The sequence below is a fragment of the Babylonia areolata genome, chromosome 24 (genome assembly GCF_041734735.1).
Source record: "Babylonia areolata isolate BAREFJ2019XMU chromosome 24, ASM4173473v1, whole genome shotgun sequence".
Classification (NCBI taxonomy): domain Eukaryota; kingdom Metazoa; phylum Mollusca; class Gastropoda; order Neogastropoda; family Buccinidae; genus Babylonia; species Babylonia areolata.
In genome coordinates, this window is record NC_134899.1 from 13671925 (window position 1) to 13689424 (window position 17500).

General features: G+C 42.5%; 1 protein-coding gene across 1 annotated transcript in view; it reads left to right on the forward strand.

Moving 5' to 3' along the window:
* The window catches only part of LOC143298762 (P protein-like), a 41987-nt gene that overhangs the window by 2554 nt on the left and 21933 nt on the right, over positions 1-17500 (forward strand). Inside the window, exons 2-7 of the mRNA XM_076611704.1 lie at positions 1561-1792; positions 3298-3469; positions 5122-5191; positions 8964-9118; positions 13929-14005; positions 16481-16643. Coding sequence (XP_076467819.1) covers positions 1587-1792; positions 3298-3469; positions 5122-5191; positions 8964-9118; positions 13929-14005; positions 16481-16643 — 843 coding nt within the window. The 5' untranslated portion in view covers positions 1561-1586. The remainder of the gene's footprint in view (positions 1-1560; positions 1793-3297; positions 3470-5121; positions 5192-8963; positions 9119-13928; positions 14006-16480; positions 16644-17500) is intronic.

Genomic DNA, 17500 nt, shown 5'->3' on the forward strand with positions numbered 1-17500 from the left:
AGAGACCCAACACTTTTTGCCATTGTTGTCTAGAGTAACTAGCATGGTATATGCCTGTTTGGGGAGACGTCTGTTGTCCATTCTTAATACACTTAACCAGTATCTGATACATCAGACTGCACTTTTGACATATAATGGGTAGCGACCTGTTTCTCCATACACAAACTTATTTGGTATTTTCAGTGGCACATAAAGATATCTTTTAATTGCAAGTGTGTGGACTTTCTCAATATTCTCCAGTCTTTGTAACCCCCATACTTCTGAAGCATACAACAGAACACGCTCAACTTGGGTATGATTTTTTAAAAGAAACATACTTAGTCATTTCGCTTAACTTACTCACATACTTAACACAATCGAAACAAGCTCGTTTGCCTTTGACAGCCAATGCATCTACCCCTCTGCAAAAACTCATTTTTGTAGAAAAGATAAAGCCTAAATAGTTGTACTCATTTACAACTTCTAGTTCAATTCCATCAAGATTCCATTTCTCATATCTTCACCTTCACCTTCACCTATCCCGTAGTCTTGTGGACCGTTGGGGCGCCACAGGTGATCTGGCAACCAGCATCCTCCAATCCTCTCGGTTTTCTGACCTCCTGATTGTATCGCTCATATCTACCCAAAAAAACCTCCCTTTCTAAAAACTATTACCTTTGTTTTATCTTTGTTAATGTTCAAATGAAGATCTTTGCACACACTGTTAAGAATATCAAGTTAATTCTGAAGACCTCGTGGTGTATCTGATATGAGAACTATGTCATCCGCAAACAACAAGAACAGCGGGAATACATCTGGAAGCAGTCGGATGCCATGAACACCATAAGCTTCTAAAGAAGTTGCAATGTCATTTATAAACAATGAAAATAATACCGGACTAAGAAAGCAGCCTTGTCGCACTCCAACCAGACAGTAAGACAATGTTGTAAATGACAGTGATACCAACGATGATCTAAACCATCCGATTTCAGAAGAGGAAGTCCGTAATGCAATAAATAAACTTAAAAAGGGAAAGGCACCTGGAGTGGATGGTGTTCTTGCAAAGATGCTGAAAGCAGCTGGCGATACTGCCATTCACTTTCTGACTAACCTATTTATTGTGCTGTTTGAGAAAGGTACATCATATCCTGAAGAGTGGACAAAAGCTGCCATCGTCCCAATTTTCAAAAAGGGGGATCCGGATAAACATTCACCAGACAATTATAGGGGTGTATCGCTGCTTAGTCTGATTAGTAAATCTTATACGTCTGTGTTAAAGCAAAGGCTTGTTGTATGGACTGTAACAAACAGTAAGCTGTCAGAGTCACAGACTGGATTTAGAAAAGGTTACTCAACTATAGATCCTATCTTCACTTTAAATGCTATTGTTGAAAAATGCCTTTCGAAAAGAGGTGGTAAATTATATGCTTGTTTCGTAGATCGGAAAAAAGGCCTTTGACTCTGTTCAACGAGGACCCCTGATGGAAATATTGAGAGAGAGAGAGAGAGAGAGAGAGAGAGAGAAAGAAACAACAAGAGTTAAACAACAGCACCGTGTTTTCCCACATACCTGGGTAACAGGAAGTTGGAACGACCGACCACCACCAATGGCCACACCCGTCCCCCCTCCCCGCTCCACCCCCCTGGGGTTGTACGTGAACCCGTCCAGGACCAGAGCCACCTCCGTGACGCCAGGGGGCAGGGTCATCCCCACCCCCTCCAGCCCCCACATGGCCACCTCACGGGCAGACGGACAGGGGGACCCTGAGGAGACGTCTCCGCTCCTCGGCAGTGGTGACGGGAGAAGGGCGCCGTGAGTTGTCTGCTGCTGTAAAGTGTGTGTGTGTGTGTGTGTGTGGAGGGGGGCAGGGGCAGATGTGGTGGGGGCTTGTGGGGGTGGAAGTGGAAGGTGGGTGGGTGAGTGGATGGATGTGTGGGGATGGGGGGAGTAGGAGGGAGGGATTGGGGATGTGTGTGCGTGCGAGTGCATGCGTGCATGCATGTCTGTCTGTCCATTTATGCATGTATGTTTGTATGTATGTATTGTTTTGGTTTGATTTGGGATTTATTTTTGTTTTTGTGTGTGTTTTTTGGTTTGTTTGTTTTTGTTGTTGTTTGGGTTTGTTTTTTTTTTGTTTTTTTTGTTTTTTGTTGTTGTTGTTTTGTTTGTTTGTTGTTGTTTTTTTTGGGGGGGAGGCGGGAGGGGTTGTGTGTGTGGTTTATTTTTGTTAGGGGGGGAGACGGGGGATCAAAATCTTTTCGCAAAAGTGATATTGCAGAAAGTTGTCTATATATATTCTTATAGAAGCACACATACAATAGTCTTGTGTGAATGCAAAAGTGATAAAAATAAGAAATGAATGTCAAAAATTTTAAGAAAAAATGTGTAAATTGCTACGACTGCAACTATTTCTTCGTATCGTGTTGCAAGTGCAATATGTTTTTCACAATAGGTTGTATCATAATGTAAACAAAATTAATATTTTTTTATGAAAAAAACAAACACACACACACAACCATTCAAAAGAACACCTTATCGTTCGTAACCTACTTTCCGGAGACAAAACTTTTAGTCTGTAATTATTGTTGCTGTTGTTGTTGTTGTTTGTTTTTTCTCCTCTCTTGGGAGCAAGATTGTACTCTTCCTTCGGGGCATGACATGTTATATTCGCAAACATAGATTGAAATAATCTCAGAATGAAAAGAAGTTTAAAAGGGAATATTTATTCTCTTTTTTTCCAGTTTCTGTTAAACTATGCATTATCCGAACTATGTTCAATGACGAGGTATTTCTCTCTCTCTTGTTCCCTCCTGGTCTGCATCAGTTCAATGAAGAGTAGGTACCATAAATTTTAATATTATTTTTGAAGAAAAAGAAAGACGAGGGAGAGAGATAAGAAAAAACTTAATGTGTCTACTTGTCCACTTCTTCAATGATATCATTTATCAGGTAGTCGACGTATCATAAAATTGAATGTCTGTTGGGTTGTTTCGTTTGTGTTTGTTTGTGTGTTTTGTTGTTGTTGTGTTGTTGTTATTTGTTGTTGTTTTTTGTTTGATTGTTTTTCGTTGTTGTTTTGTTGTTGTTGTTGTTGTTGTTTTTTTGGTTGTTTGGTTGGTTGGTTGGGTTTGTGTGTGTGTGTGTGTGTGTGTGTGTGTGTGTGTGTGTGTGTGTGTGTGTGTGTGTGTGTGTGTGTGTTTGTTTTTGTGGGGGGGGGCGGGGGTCCGGGGGGTCAGAAACAAAAAAGAAGCTGTTGATTGAATCCATTTGACACGTATCTATCGTATCTCCAATGACGTCATGAATGGCGTCACCAGATCTGATGACCTCATTGGGGGAGGCATGGGGTCCATGTTGGCGTCAAGTGTGGTCAGCGAGGGCCAGACGTCGCTGAGTGCCAGCCTGCAGGTGCTCCGGAAGCGAGGGTCCCGCTTCTGGCTGAGTGTTGTGAAGATCCTGGTCCTCTTCGTCATCACCGTCCTCTGCTGTGTCAGTCTCTGTGTGTGTGTGTGTGTGTGTGTGTGTGTGTGTGTGTGTGTGTGTGTGTGTGTGTGTTTCTCCTCTCGGTGTGTCTCTGGCTCTCTCTGTCTCTCTGTCTCTCTCTATCTCTCTCTCTCTCTCTGTCTCTATCTCTGTTTCTGTCTCTCTCATTCTCTGTCTTTGTCTCTCTCTCTCTCTATCCCTCTCTCTCTCTGTGTGCCTTCTCTGTGTCTCTGTGTATCTATGTTTTTGTATCTCTGCCTGTCTGTCTCTGTCACTTCTCTCTGTCTCCCTCCCTCCCTCCCTCCCTCTCTCTCTCTCTCTCTCTCTCTCTCTCTCTGTGCCTTTCTCTCTGTCTCCGTTTCTCTCTCTCTCTCTCTCTCTCTCTCTCTCTCTCTGTCTGTCTGTCTCTCTCTGTGTGCCTCTCTCTGTCTCTTTCTGTCTCTCTTTCTCTCTCGCTCGCTCGCTATCGCTATCTCTCTCACTCTCCCCCCTCTGTCTGTCTGTCTCTGTGATTCTGTCGGTCGGTCTGCGAGTGCATCTCTGTCTGTCCGTCTGTCTGTCTGTCTGTCTATCTGTCTGTCTATCTGTCTGTACCTTTGTTCCTTTCTCTCTGTCTCTGTCTGTCTCGCTCTTACATACGACATGACAAACGAAGTGCGTGTGGGTGTGGGTGTGGGTGTGCGCGCGCGCGTGCGTGCATGTGTGTATAAGTTTATATGTGTGTGTTTTATCTTCAGTTTAACGTCTATTCACTATAATTGTTTTTAGACGGAAAGGAGTAAAACAGTGGATTAAGGAAAGGAAATGCGTGTGAATATTAGTGTAAGAAAGTGTTCATGTTATGTATCAGAGGGAAAGTATATCATAAGAAATCAAAGTTTAAAGAGACTGTGGTGTGTATTGAATGAGGTGTCATGGGAAGGAGAATATATGTATTCATATACGTATGCATATCAACAAGGATTAACTTACAACAATGTAAATATAAATAACGACATTAATTATAATACATCAAAGGAGGATACCAACTGGACTGGAGTTTAAAATTTCCGAAAACATTCTAAGCAGTGAATAATCATTCAAAATCTTTTCAGTGGCTAATGAAATATTGGAAAAAAAAGTCATCAATACATCTTTAGGAATTAACTTTCTTATGCTTGGACAATGAATGAGTAGATGGCTTACAGTGATTTGCTTACCGCATATATATTTTATATTTTTGGAAAATTTTGTACGAAAGGCATTTAAATGAACTATATGCATTAGACTTGTAATTTGTCTTGGTGTCAAATTTAGAAAATGTTTGGGATTAGCTGCATTCTTTGTGTTTACACAAAATATGTGTGTGTGTGTGTGTGCGTACGTATGCGTGTGTGCGTGCGTGCGCGTGTGTGCATGTGTGTGTGTGCGTGTGTGTGTGTGTGTGTGTTTGTGTGTGTGTGTTGAAGGAGAACCCACAAATGGCTCAAATGAATGATGATTGTTCAACTGGTCGATTGGAAAGTCGATCAGTCACTCGGATCACCAGTTGACTGACTGACTGCCTGACTGATGATTGGTTGACTGTTCGACTGATCAACTGACCAACCGACCGACCGACCGATCGACTGAGTGAGTGAGTAAGTGATTGATTGATTGATTGATTGATTGATTGACAGGTGGTAGTAGTTCAACACGAGGAGTTGAGCAAGGACCTTCACGAGATAGTGGCCACAACAGCGTCACAGAGTCAGTGTGGGAGCTGGCCCCGTCCTTCTGTCTTCTCTGTCTCTCTGTCTGTCTCTGTCTCTCTCTCTTTCACTCTCTCTGTCTCTGTCCCTCTCTCCGTTTCTACCTCTCTGTCTCTGTCTCTCTCTGTCTCTGTCTCTGTTTCTCTATCTGTCTCTGTCTCCCTCTCTCTGTCTCTATGTCTCTGTTTTTCTGTCTCTGTCTCTCTCTGTTTCCTCTGTCTCTCTGTCTGTCTTCTCTGTCTCTGTCTCTCTCTCTCCGTCTCTGTCTCTGCTTCTGTCTCTGTCTGTCTCTGTCTCTCTGTCTCCCTCTCTTTCTCCCCCCTCTCTCTCTCTCTCTCTCTCTCTCTCTCTCGCCTTTAACTAGAATTAGCAGACAAACATGAAATGCTCCATTTACAAAATGAACTTGGAAAAAATAACTACTCGTTTAAAGATACATTTGGTGCAGAAAAATATTTGTCATTGATTACCACCAAGAAATTCCGAGATACCCATACACGATTCCGACTTAGAGCGTGCGGACTGAGGAACCATAACGTATGGTGTCTAACTGAGGCTGAAGCAAACAGCAATTGCCCAATGTGGGGCTTCGAAAAAGAAGACGAAATTCACGTTTTATTCCACTGTCCTGCATATACACACATCCGAAGCAGATATCCATTCACCATAGAATTAAGTCCCGTTAATAACTTGACCCACATGCAACACGTGCTAAAAAAACGAGAACGAAGTAATGGTAACAGCTATGTCCAAATTTCTTCCTGTGGCACTTAACTGTAGGTAGAAAGTACGAGAAAATGGACAGACAGTATAAAGAATCAAGTGAAATGTACGTAATTATATACAGACGACTCCCTAATGCTAATGAATAAACGGATTCACTAATTATCATATAAGCAAATGAATTATGACCATGGATGGTCCACATGTTGTTTGCTCTTTTGTTGTTCTTTTTCCCTACCCTTTACTTGCAAACAGTTGTTGCGGTGTGTGTTTCGTTGTATTTGTTTTGTGTTTGTTTGTTGTTGTTGTTTTTGTGTGTGTGTTTTTGTGTTGTTGTTGTTTTTGTTGTTGTTTGTTTGTTTTTGTTTTGTTTTTGTTTGTTTTTTTTTGTAATTCCCCTTTGTCAAAATGGCTGTAAATGCTTTTGGCAATAAATCATCATATCATATCATATATCTCTCTCTCGCTCTCTCTCTCGCTCTGCCACGCTGCGCAAAGCACTTGTCAGGTAAGAGCTGACAGTCAGCAGTAAAATAATGATAATGATAAATAAATGAAAAGACTCAAATAATGAACAGCTGGATGGAAAGCATAACGCGTCTTTGACACTGAACATAGAGTGTGTTATTCCTAAGTAGGTCTGCCATAGTACTTTTTTGTTTCACGTCAGTTTCGGGAATGCAACGCATAAATAAGCTCACAGATCAGACAGCTTGTTATTTTCTTTTCTTTTCTGATTTCTGTAATTGCATTTAGATTTTTTTTTGGGGGGGGGGGGGGAGGGCGAGGGGGGGAGGGTAAGGGGAGGGGGCTAGATAGGGGGGGGGGGGCTTCTTCAATCGCCAATATGTGTGACGGGACGTTAAACATTCCTCTTCCTTGTTCTTGTCGCCCCTTCAGGGTTACGAAACAAAATCACAAACAAAAGAAAAATCATAATCATGACAAACAACTAATGAACGAACGGTGTCAGCAAACATTCGCGTGTCAAATTGCAACGTATACTAAGATGTGCTTATTGATAATGATGTGACGCCTCCCCCACCCCACCGCCCCCCGCACATTACCAATAACGTGCTCAGTTAAATAACCATGCATAACTAAGACTGATTAACAAATAGTAAAGAGTGGTAACTCTCTCCATTCACAAGGTACACAACTTCAAGTCAGTGTTGTTTGCGCTACCGATTCAGCTAGCACACAGGTAAATAAAAGGTACATTGGAACAAACCCAGACACTTCCTCAAAAAGGAAGCGCCGGGCCTGTCCTTATACCGATCATTTGACATGTGCACACAGCAGCAAAGACAGAAGAAATGTGCAAACACAAATTAGACTGGCATAGCCTCTTTAATCCTGAACAAGCCACACAGAACACATGGACAATACAGAACAAACACATGGTTGCCTCGGTGTCAAATCATCGGTATAAGGACAGGCCCGGCGCTTCCTTTTTGAGGAAGTGTCTGGGTTTGTTCCAATGTACCTTGCTGAATCGGTAGCGTAAGCAGCACTGACTTGAAGTTGTGTACCTTGTGAATGAAGAGAGTTACCACTCTACTATTTGTTAATCATTTCATCTCCTGGCCTTTCTATTCAAAATTTTTATTCAGACAAAGGTTTACAGCCAAAATTCGCATTCTTTATGCGTTATGAGGTAAACACATAATGATGTTTTTAATGTTGACATTTCCACAATAACATATGTTGGCAGAACCATACATATTCAAGAACATGATTCCATGGTTACAGGTTATAGTGTAATCATGCACTAAATATGTATACAGTGTTCATTTTTGCATAAACTTGTTATCTTTTATAGTTGTATTACTGCCTGTTTAAAATATTTTTTAAAACATTTGTAATTCTGGCTTTATTTTGTATATTTTACATTTGCATACAATGAATTTATCTCATATAAAAAATATATGAGATATATCTATTAGATTTTATTTTGTGATGTCCAAAAAGCACAAAGGTATCATTCAGAGTAAGTCTATCGCAATATAAACAATTTTCTTGTAAAGTCTTACAAATAATGTTCAAAATGTCGTACATCGTTACACTCCCACATAAAATGTATGTTTGTGTCTTTTTTCATCCCTGCAGAAATTACATTTCTTATCTGGGAGAACTCCCATCAGAACAGAATTAGTCACAAGAATATAATGATTAATTTTCATGTGAAACAGTTTCAGTCTTGTCTCTTGGTTGTTTCTTGTATCAGAAAATATGTCCTTCCATTCGAGGTTTTTTTTTTTAAATCATGTTCCAATTTTTACATGCATTTGGTAGTTCTGGTTATCAATTAGTACATCGTAGAAATATTTCGTTCCTCTCTTTTTGTTTTCACCATTACAGTACAGGCTTTATAAAAACTGGGTCCGTTCTGATAGTTATTTTCCAGTGCTATGATCTTTTCTCTTAACTCTCTCCATACGAACGGCGAAAGAGACGGCGTTAACAGCGTTTCACCCCAATTACCACCATCAAAATATTGCAAGCGGAAGGCTCTTATACTGAAGAGGTGAATGTTGACAAAGATACCACAATTCTGGCGACGGAAGCTAAAGGTTGGGTCATTGAGACACCCACTGGACATCCGAGGGGTCTGTGTAGAGGAGAAGAGAGGACTTGCCGTACTGAGTGAGTTAAAAAGCTTCTAACCGAGTTTACACCACCAAAGTATCCTAGCACTGGGAATAGAGTATCAATTTTATCTTGGAATTCATAGATATTCGAAAATATTGCATTCTCTTTCTGAAGTTTTTCACATTTTTTTCCTTACCCAGTCTTCGAAATACAAGACTTTGCTATTTATCATAAATTTGCAGTTAAAAAAACAAAGGTTCCATCAAAACATCTTGTTCGTCATGTACAGCAGTTTTTGTCATAAAATTCTGAAAAACTACGAAATTTTTTTTTTTCATTTTGGACGATATGACAGATCATAGCAAGACTGAGACTGCCATTATACGTACCATACATCTCAGACATATGCATCGCACAGTACGATATCAACGACAGTGTATTGTCTATGGTGCCAGCGATGTACAGTGGCAGTTACGACGACAGCTACCCCATCATGGAGGTGATGGTGATGGGGCCGCTTTCTGAAGACACCACCTACAGCAACAACAGCAGCAGCAAGAAGAACAGCTCAAGGGTCCACGTGGTGCCCCAGAACAGCAATGACACAGGGGTACGTCTCTGTCTGTCTGTCTGTCTGTCTGTCTGTCTGTCTCTCTCTCTCTCTCTCTCTCTCTCTCTCTCTCTCTCTCTCTCCGTTTGTCTCTCTGAGAGATACATAGATTTACCATTGTTGTTTTAGTGGTCCAGCCTACCAGATAGCGCTATATCAGGACTACCCGACTACAAATAAGATATCAAACCGCGTCAAACACAAAACCTCGTCAAATCTGGAGATAAAAAAACAACTGCAAAACAACACAGTTCATGACATAATTACCACCTTTAGCTATGACATGTGCTTTATTCAAGCTGATGGTGTGTGTCCATCGAGATCGATGATGACCATCGTTGTCATCCAGCTGGGGGATGTGAGGAGGGTGGTGGGGGGGGGGGGATGCTCATGAATCTATCTGTGAATGCGCAGATGGCTGAATAGTCCAATCTGCGCACGAAATGTTCGCTGACAGTAGGGGCAGACAAAATAAGGCATATCATTGTCAGGGAGCTTGTTTGCCCGTGACTTTCTAGCCTGCCTCTTCTGAACAGCTGCAGCAGTCCTGTTGGCCTCGCACAACTTGGCGCCTTTGTGCACAGCAGCGCGCCATTTGTCACGGTCCACTGCAGATTCCTCCCAGGAGTCAGGGTTGATATCAAACGCTTTCAGAGAGACTTTCAGAGTATCAGGCTGATAATGAGACCGGAGTCTCGGTAAGCCACGCTGAGGCGACTCATGAGCTGCTGAGGGTCTTCAGCTGAGTGGGCAGTGACTGCTGTGTCGTCTGCAAAGAGGACGTTCCTGAGGCGTTTCAGCTGAATTTTGGGCTTCGTTTGGAAAGGATAACTCTCTCCATACGAACGGCGAAAGAGACGACGCTAACAGCGTTTCACACCAATTACCATCATCAAAATATTGCAAGCGGAAGGCTCTTCTACTGAAGAGGTGAATGTTGACAAAGAATACTACAATTCTGACGACGGAAGCTAAAGGTTGGGTCATTCAGACACCCACTGGACATCCGAGGGGTCTGTGCAGAGGAGAAGAGAGGACTGGCCGTACTGAGTGAGTTAAGCAGCTTTCCATTTAACGTACTCTGGGGATAAGCACCTTCTTCTGTGGCAGATCCGGAGGCGTGTTCAGCTAAACGGCAAAGACGGCTCCGGACAGGATGGGTGTGAGGACGCAGCCCTGTTTCACTCCAGCTGGGATGTTTACAGTAGCAGAGGAAAACATGTGGCCTTTCTCACAAGACACGTTATCCTGACCAGTTTCTAAATGAGTCATATTGCCATCGGCGTTATCGCCAGACACACTTGATCATGAAAACTTCAAAAATTATTCACATTGCCGAATCGTTATCAAAGAAGAAGCGAGTGTGTGTGCGTCTCTGTTCCCCTGCAACATCAGCAGAATTCTTCTAGTGGCCCGATCTGCTCACTGCTGTGCAGATCTTGACCTGTCCTGCAGAGCCAGTCCCGTGTGGACAGATAGCTGCACAGTCATGTTTTCCTAGAGACTGGGGGACAGTCACTGGTATTTATACAGAGTGTGTGATTTGGTCACTTCATTGCGGGTGGACGAAACAGCGTGTGATTTGGTCACTTCATTGCGGGTGGACGAAACAGTGTGTGATTTGGTCACTTCATTGCGGGTGGACGAAACAGCGTGTGATTTGGTCACTTCATTGCGGGTGGACGAAACAGTGTGTGATTTGGTCACTTCACTGCGGGTGGACGAAACAGTGTGTGGTTGTCGCGTGCGACAGTGTAGCGTTGAAAAAAAAAGGGAATTTGGGTCAACTTGACCCCTCGAATACGTCATGATTTTCGCTGTTTGCTTTGTTTTGTTTTTTCTTGTTCCCTTCTTTCTTTCTTTATTTCTATGCGTGCGTGCACATGTGCGTGTGTACGCGCGAATGAGCGTGTGCTCCTTCCCTCCCTCTAGTCGGCTCAGGTTGATGTTTTCTTTTTCTCGTGTATGCATATCTGCCGGTTGTTTAGCTCAACTACAAGTTTGATAAGGACAATTCATACGGAATCTACCTCGACGGGTCAGATCAACTGGGGAAGAACAGTGTGTTTTGCGGGCTTCGCACCGACGGCAAAGAGTTTCACTTTGACTTGACTCTAAACACGAACTTGTTGTCCGACGACTTTGTTGTGGAGTACTGGGGCGGAAATGGAAGCATGCATCGCAGCAAGGAATTGTGGGACTGGGATTATTCCGGAAGAAGCCAGGGACCAACGGTCGTCAACGCCGCACTAGTCACTGTGTGGGGCTGTTCCTGCTCCATTCGTTTTGGAGTGAGGGGTTGTTTTTTTTACCGATTCACTTCGGGTTTGGGGCCTCCAGTGCCACTACATTTCCTGGGTCCATGTCCGACCAGGAGGTCTGGAATTACGTCCTAGTTCCAGGGATTTAATCTCCCGTATCATTTTTTTTCACGAGCTCTTGAGGTGAGTCAGGTTAGAAGGGTGAAGAATGCTAGTTTTGTTGTTATTTTTCTATAGACCGGGAGCGACCGTTGACATATATTTCAGGTTTTTGGTGTTGTTGTTATTATTGCATTTTGAGATACATACTTTAATTTCAGTGCAGTGTGCCCCTGCTAATCCTTGTGGATTCTGATTTATGTATATCTGTGTGCACACATTCTGTTATTGTTTTTGTTTTGTTTTTTACGGTTGTATTAAGGCGTTCAGCTGTACATGTGAGTGTGTGCGAAACCCCTCTGTGTGTCTGCTTTAGCACATGTACTGTTTTTTGTTTTTTTTAATTTTTGCTGGACTCTTGACTCGAGTCTTTTTACAGCTCCGAAGAGTGGTCCGCCGTTGTCCTGGACATCCACATCCTTCCCTGCACCCGTGATACCCTGAGACTGTCACAGGGGTGTCCCCGACGTATACAACAATCGCCGCTTTACACCCCCCCTGTCTACAAAAAGACTAGAACTCCCAGTGGTCGCCTGCATCGTGCGTTGTTTGTGACAAGGACCTGTGTGTTCGGAACTAATGCGAGTCGTACATGGACGGTAGAGGATGCGTGTGTATGTGTGAGAGCAGTGCATAAGAGGGGTGAGCGTACGTGTTCGAGCGAATGTGATTTACTCATTTATTTTTCCCTCATTCCCACTTATGATGTGGCGATTTGAATTAGCGGGTTAGTAAGTTTGGGGAGTGGAGGGGGGATTAAGGGAAATAGTTAGGCCCCACTGCTGTTTTGGTTGTCAATATATCCGTGTGAGTGAGTGAATAAAGTGTGGTATTGTGTATAAATTCTTGGTGTTGGCTGCATTTAATTGAGCGTGCGAGGATCCGGAGACCCTTTTTTTTTTTTTTTTTTTTTTAATTTTCTGTTATTAGATTGCGCAGGGCCTGTCGGGTTGTAGGTGGGTCCTCAACCTCGACCGGTCACGTGACAGTGGTTTGGTCACTTCTGTTACAGAGGTCCCGTAATTATTGTTGCAGTGGACGGAACAATATGAGATTTGGTCACTTCTGCTACAAACGTCCCGTAATCAGTGTTGCAGTGGACATTGTATTTGTATTTCTTTTATCACAACAGATTTCTCTGTGTGAAATTCTGGCTGCTCTCACCAGGGAGAGCGCGTCGCTATACTACAGCGCCACCTTTTTTTTCTTTTTTCTTTCTTTTTTCCTTTGTGCAGTTTTATTTGTTTTTCCTATCGAAGTGGATTTTTCTACAGAATTTTGCCAGGAACAACCCTTTCGTCGTCGTAGGTTCTTTTACGTGCGCTAAGTGCATGCTGCACACGGAACCTCGGTTTATCGTCTCATCCGAATGACTAGCGTCCAGATCACCACTCAAGGTCTAGTGGAGAGGGAGAACACATCGGCGGTTGAACCGTGATTCGAACCAGCGCGCTCAGATTCTCTCGCTTCCTAGGCGGACGCGTCACCTCTAGGCCATTACTCCACATTGCGAGCGGACGAAACTGTGTGATTTGGTCACTTCCGTTACACAGGTCCTGTATTCATCGTTCAGTAGACGTTGTGTTGTGGACGAAACAGTGTGATTTAATCACTTTTGTCAAAGAGGTCCTGCAATTACTTTTGCAGTGGATATTGCTGGTGGATGAAAAAGTGTGTGATTTAGTCACTTCAGTTACATAGGTCCCGTAATTCCTGTTGTAGTGGACTTGTGTTATGGACGAAACAGTGTATGATTTGGTCACTTCAGTTACAGAGGTCACGTAATCATTGTTGCAGTGGTCGAAACAGTGTGATTTAACCACTTCAGTCACAGAGGTCCCTGTAATCACTTTTGCAGTGGACGTTGTGTTATGGACGGAACAGTGTATGATTTGGTCACTTCAGTTACAGAGGTCACGTAATCACTTTTGCAGTGGACGTTGTGTTATGGACGGAACAGTGTATGATTTGGTCACTTCAGTTACAGAGGTCACGTAATCATTGTTGCAGTGGACGTTGTGTTATGGACGGAACAGTGTATGATTTGGTCACTTCAGTTACAGAGGTCACGTAATCATTGTTGCAGTGGACGTTGTGTTATGGACGGAACAGTGTATGATTTGGTCACTTCAGTTACAGAGGTCACGTAATCATTGTTGCAGTGGACGTTGTGTTATGGACGGAACAGTGTATGATTTGGTCACTTCAGTTACAGAGGTCACGTAATCATTGTTGCAGTGGACGTTGTGTTATGGACGGAACAGTGTATGATTTGGTCACTTCAGTTACAGAGGTCACGTAATCACTTTTGCAGTGGACGTTGTGTTATGGACGGAACAGTGTATGATTTGGTCACTTCAGTTACAGAGGTCACGTAATCATTGTTGCAGTGGACTTTGCGGGTGAACGAAAAACTGCTACAGTCACGTGACATGGTGACCGTTCGTCACCAGTTTAAGTGTGAAGGGTGAGATCAGGGTGGATGGGCACAGAGTGGTCATAGTGTGTGTGTGTGTGTGTGTGTGTGTGTGTGTGTGTGTGTGTGTGTGTGTGTGTGTGTGTGTGTTAGTGTGTGTGTGTGTGTGTGTCTGTGTGTCTGTGTGTGTCTCTGTGTGTGTGCATGTGCGCGTGTATCTGTATGAGTGTTTTTTGTCTGTGTGTGTATATATATATCTCTCTACATATACATATATATATATATATATATATATGTGTGTGTGTGTGTGTGTGTGTGTGTGTGTGTGTGTGCACGCACGCGTGCGTCTGTGCGTGTGTTTATACATATAATGTATTGTATATGTATATATAGAAATATGTATATAAGATAAGATAAGATAAGAATAACTTTATTATCTCCAACTGGAGAAATTTGGTCAGGTGCATTATCACAACATAGACAAGCAAACAACATGGGGACCATAACTGTAAAAGCCAACAACAGCCCCAACAAATATTACGAAGATACAAATGTAAAAAATATCACATACATCGTTTCATACATACATCCACACACTGCAGGTAATAACTAGTATTCTTAATGTAAAAACAGAAAGAATTAAGAAACATTATTTGGATATAATTATATACATAGCCTACTATACTGCACATTGATTATAATAGACAGATAAGAATAAAGATGAATTGCGGAAAACCACAACCAGATAATCAGCACACACCCGCACCGCACCCCCCGCCCCCCCACCCCACACACGCGGATAACTTGATTAAACAAGTGTAATAAACATATGTTCTCAAATAAAAGCATTTCACATATTCGCTTTTAAAAACATTGCAATTAATTATTACATCGTAATTATTAAACAGAAATATATTTAGAATATGGACGTTAGCATTAGACATATTCATTGTACATTCATCCTGCATATTGCACATTATTCTTCCTACATATTGCACATTCATTATAACCAATTGTCACGTTTTAAGCTCAGTAAACACACACACACACACACACACACACACACACACACACACACACACACACACACACCACAACTAGAACAAGGTACAGCCTATCATGCACGGACTTTCACACGTCTCACATGAGAGTGCGCGCGCGCACACACACACACACAGTTCTCAAGAATTTAAAAGGTGGATTGAACGTGGAATAAAAGTCTTCAGAGCTCTGGATTTCAACTTAAAAGTTCTGTAGCGTCGTCCTGATGGCAATAGCTCATAATACTTTGCTAAAATATGGGTGTCGTCAGTTGCTATCTGCCTGCTTTTTTTAACCACTCGACATTCATACAGCTCTTGCATACTAGCTTGTTTCACTCCCACAATTTTACTGCATACACTCATGACATCGTTCAAAACACGCTTACTCCTCACTCCCAAACTTCCATACCAGAACATAAATGAAACTGTAAGCACAGACTCGATACAACATCGATAATAACTTTGAAGAATATTTGAATTTATACCAACATTTCTAAGCTTCTGTAAACAAAAAATTCTAGATTGACATTTCTTATGAATGGAATCAACATTTCTGTCAAAAGTCAGCTTATTGTCTAAGATGGTCCCTAAATATCTATATTCACTGACCCTCTCCACTGTTTGACCATCAATAACAAGGTCAGCTACAGGCAAGGGGTCTTTCCGAAAATCTATTAACATTTCTTTTGTTTTCAATACGTTGAGATCCAGATAGTTTTTCTCACACCAGGAACAGAACTTTTTAATTTCACTGAAATAAATAGCATCAGAGTTGGACAGATCTTCAATTGCTGAATCATCAGAATATTTTATGACAGGAGTTTCCTCCGTGCCTCTGCAGTCATTTGTGTACAGTGTAAAAAGAACAGGGGACAGCACTGTACCTTGGGGTGCACCAGTAGAAGTAGATTTTAGAGAAGAGTGGGCAGAATGAAAGCGGACGGACTGAGTTCTATTGAGAAGAAAACTTATTATCCAAAGAGTAAGCTTCGGATCAACATCCATGCCTAGCAGTTTGAGGGCAAGGAGATGAGGTTGTATTGTGTTAAATGCAGAAGAGAAGTCAACAAAAAGGATACGAACGAAAGATCCCGTGTTATTCAAATGAAGGAAAGCATTATGAAGGAGAGTTAGGATAGCATCGTCAGTACTTCTGTGTGCTCTATAAGCAAACTGAAGAGAGTCAAGCTGCTGTTCAGTGACAGAAAGAAGATGTCGGAGAATAATTTTTTCAAAGCATTTCATCACTACTGAAGTCAGTATATACATACAACATCGATAATAACTATATGTGTGTGTGTGTGTGTGTGTGTGTGTGTGTGTGTGTGTGTGTGTGTGTGTGTGTGTGTGCACATATGTATGTATGTATGTATGCAAACACAGACATGCATAAATATATAATTGGGTGTCTGTGCATGTGTGTACGTGTGCTTTCTCCCTTTATGATGCTGTGCACGCGCACTCCCCGGACACTTCTCTCCAGGCCTGAGCGGTGCAACCTGTCCCTGAGCATGACTGAGGACGGAGGCAGCCAGCTGGCCGTGCCCCTGGTGTACAGTGTGCACACCCTCAGCACACAGGTGCGTCACGAGACCATCTACGCTGCCGTCATCCTGGGCTTCGTCTACGTGCTCATCATCTTTGAGGTAACGACAACAACAACAATAAAGATCATTACCATCATCATTACCATTATCATCATCATCATCATCAACGTAACAATGAAAACAATGAAGAAAAATGATAACTGTAATGATCATCATCATCAGAAGAAGAAATCATGCTAATGCATGACTTTTTCAAATCCTTGTTAGATAGTCCAGATGGTTCGCTGTTATAGTTGTTAGTTTTTCATTAGAAAGATGTTACATTGTTATGCTTTTTTTCTTCTCTCTTTTAGTTAAATCAATCATTTTCTATATGTAACACGCACACATACGCACGCGCGCCCACACGTGCATACACGCACGCACACACACTTTCACTTACTTGCATGCGTACACAGTAATTTCTCCCAGGCCCCCCCCCCCCCCCCCCCCCCCCCACCTTCGATGTATTCCCTACCCTCGCCTAATATCACTTACAGTGAAAAGACGTTAAACTAAAGAACGAACGAAGAAGAAGAAGAATGTGTGATACTTCGTCCTCTGACCCACAGACTGTCAGAAGTGTAAAATCCTTCTAGGGGGGTAGGGAGGGGTTAGTCAACATAGGCCCCACGGGTTAACCTCGGCTGGCCAGTTTTGAGTCCGGGGGGTAAAAAACCAACGGGAGGTACAAATAGGCTGTAACACCGGGTACTGGGTGTAGTTTTCACTGCCAGCAGCTGCTGGGAAAAAGAGCACGTTTCCACACAGTGTTAGAAACAGGGACGTATCTGTTTTTCTCCGATGTCTTGCACACACTACAGCAGCAGCAACAACGACAAGAGACATGTGACTTCATTGGGCACCGTGGTGATGTCTCACTGTGCCGCAGGTGTGGCTTCGATCAACACTCCACA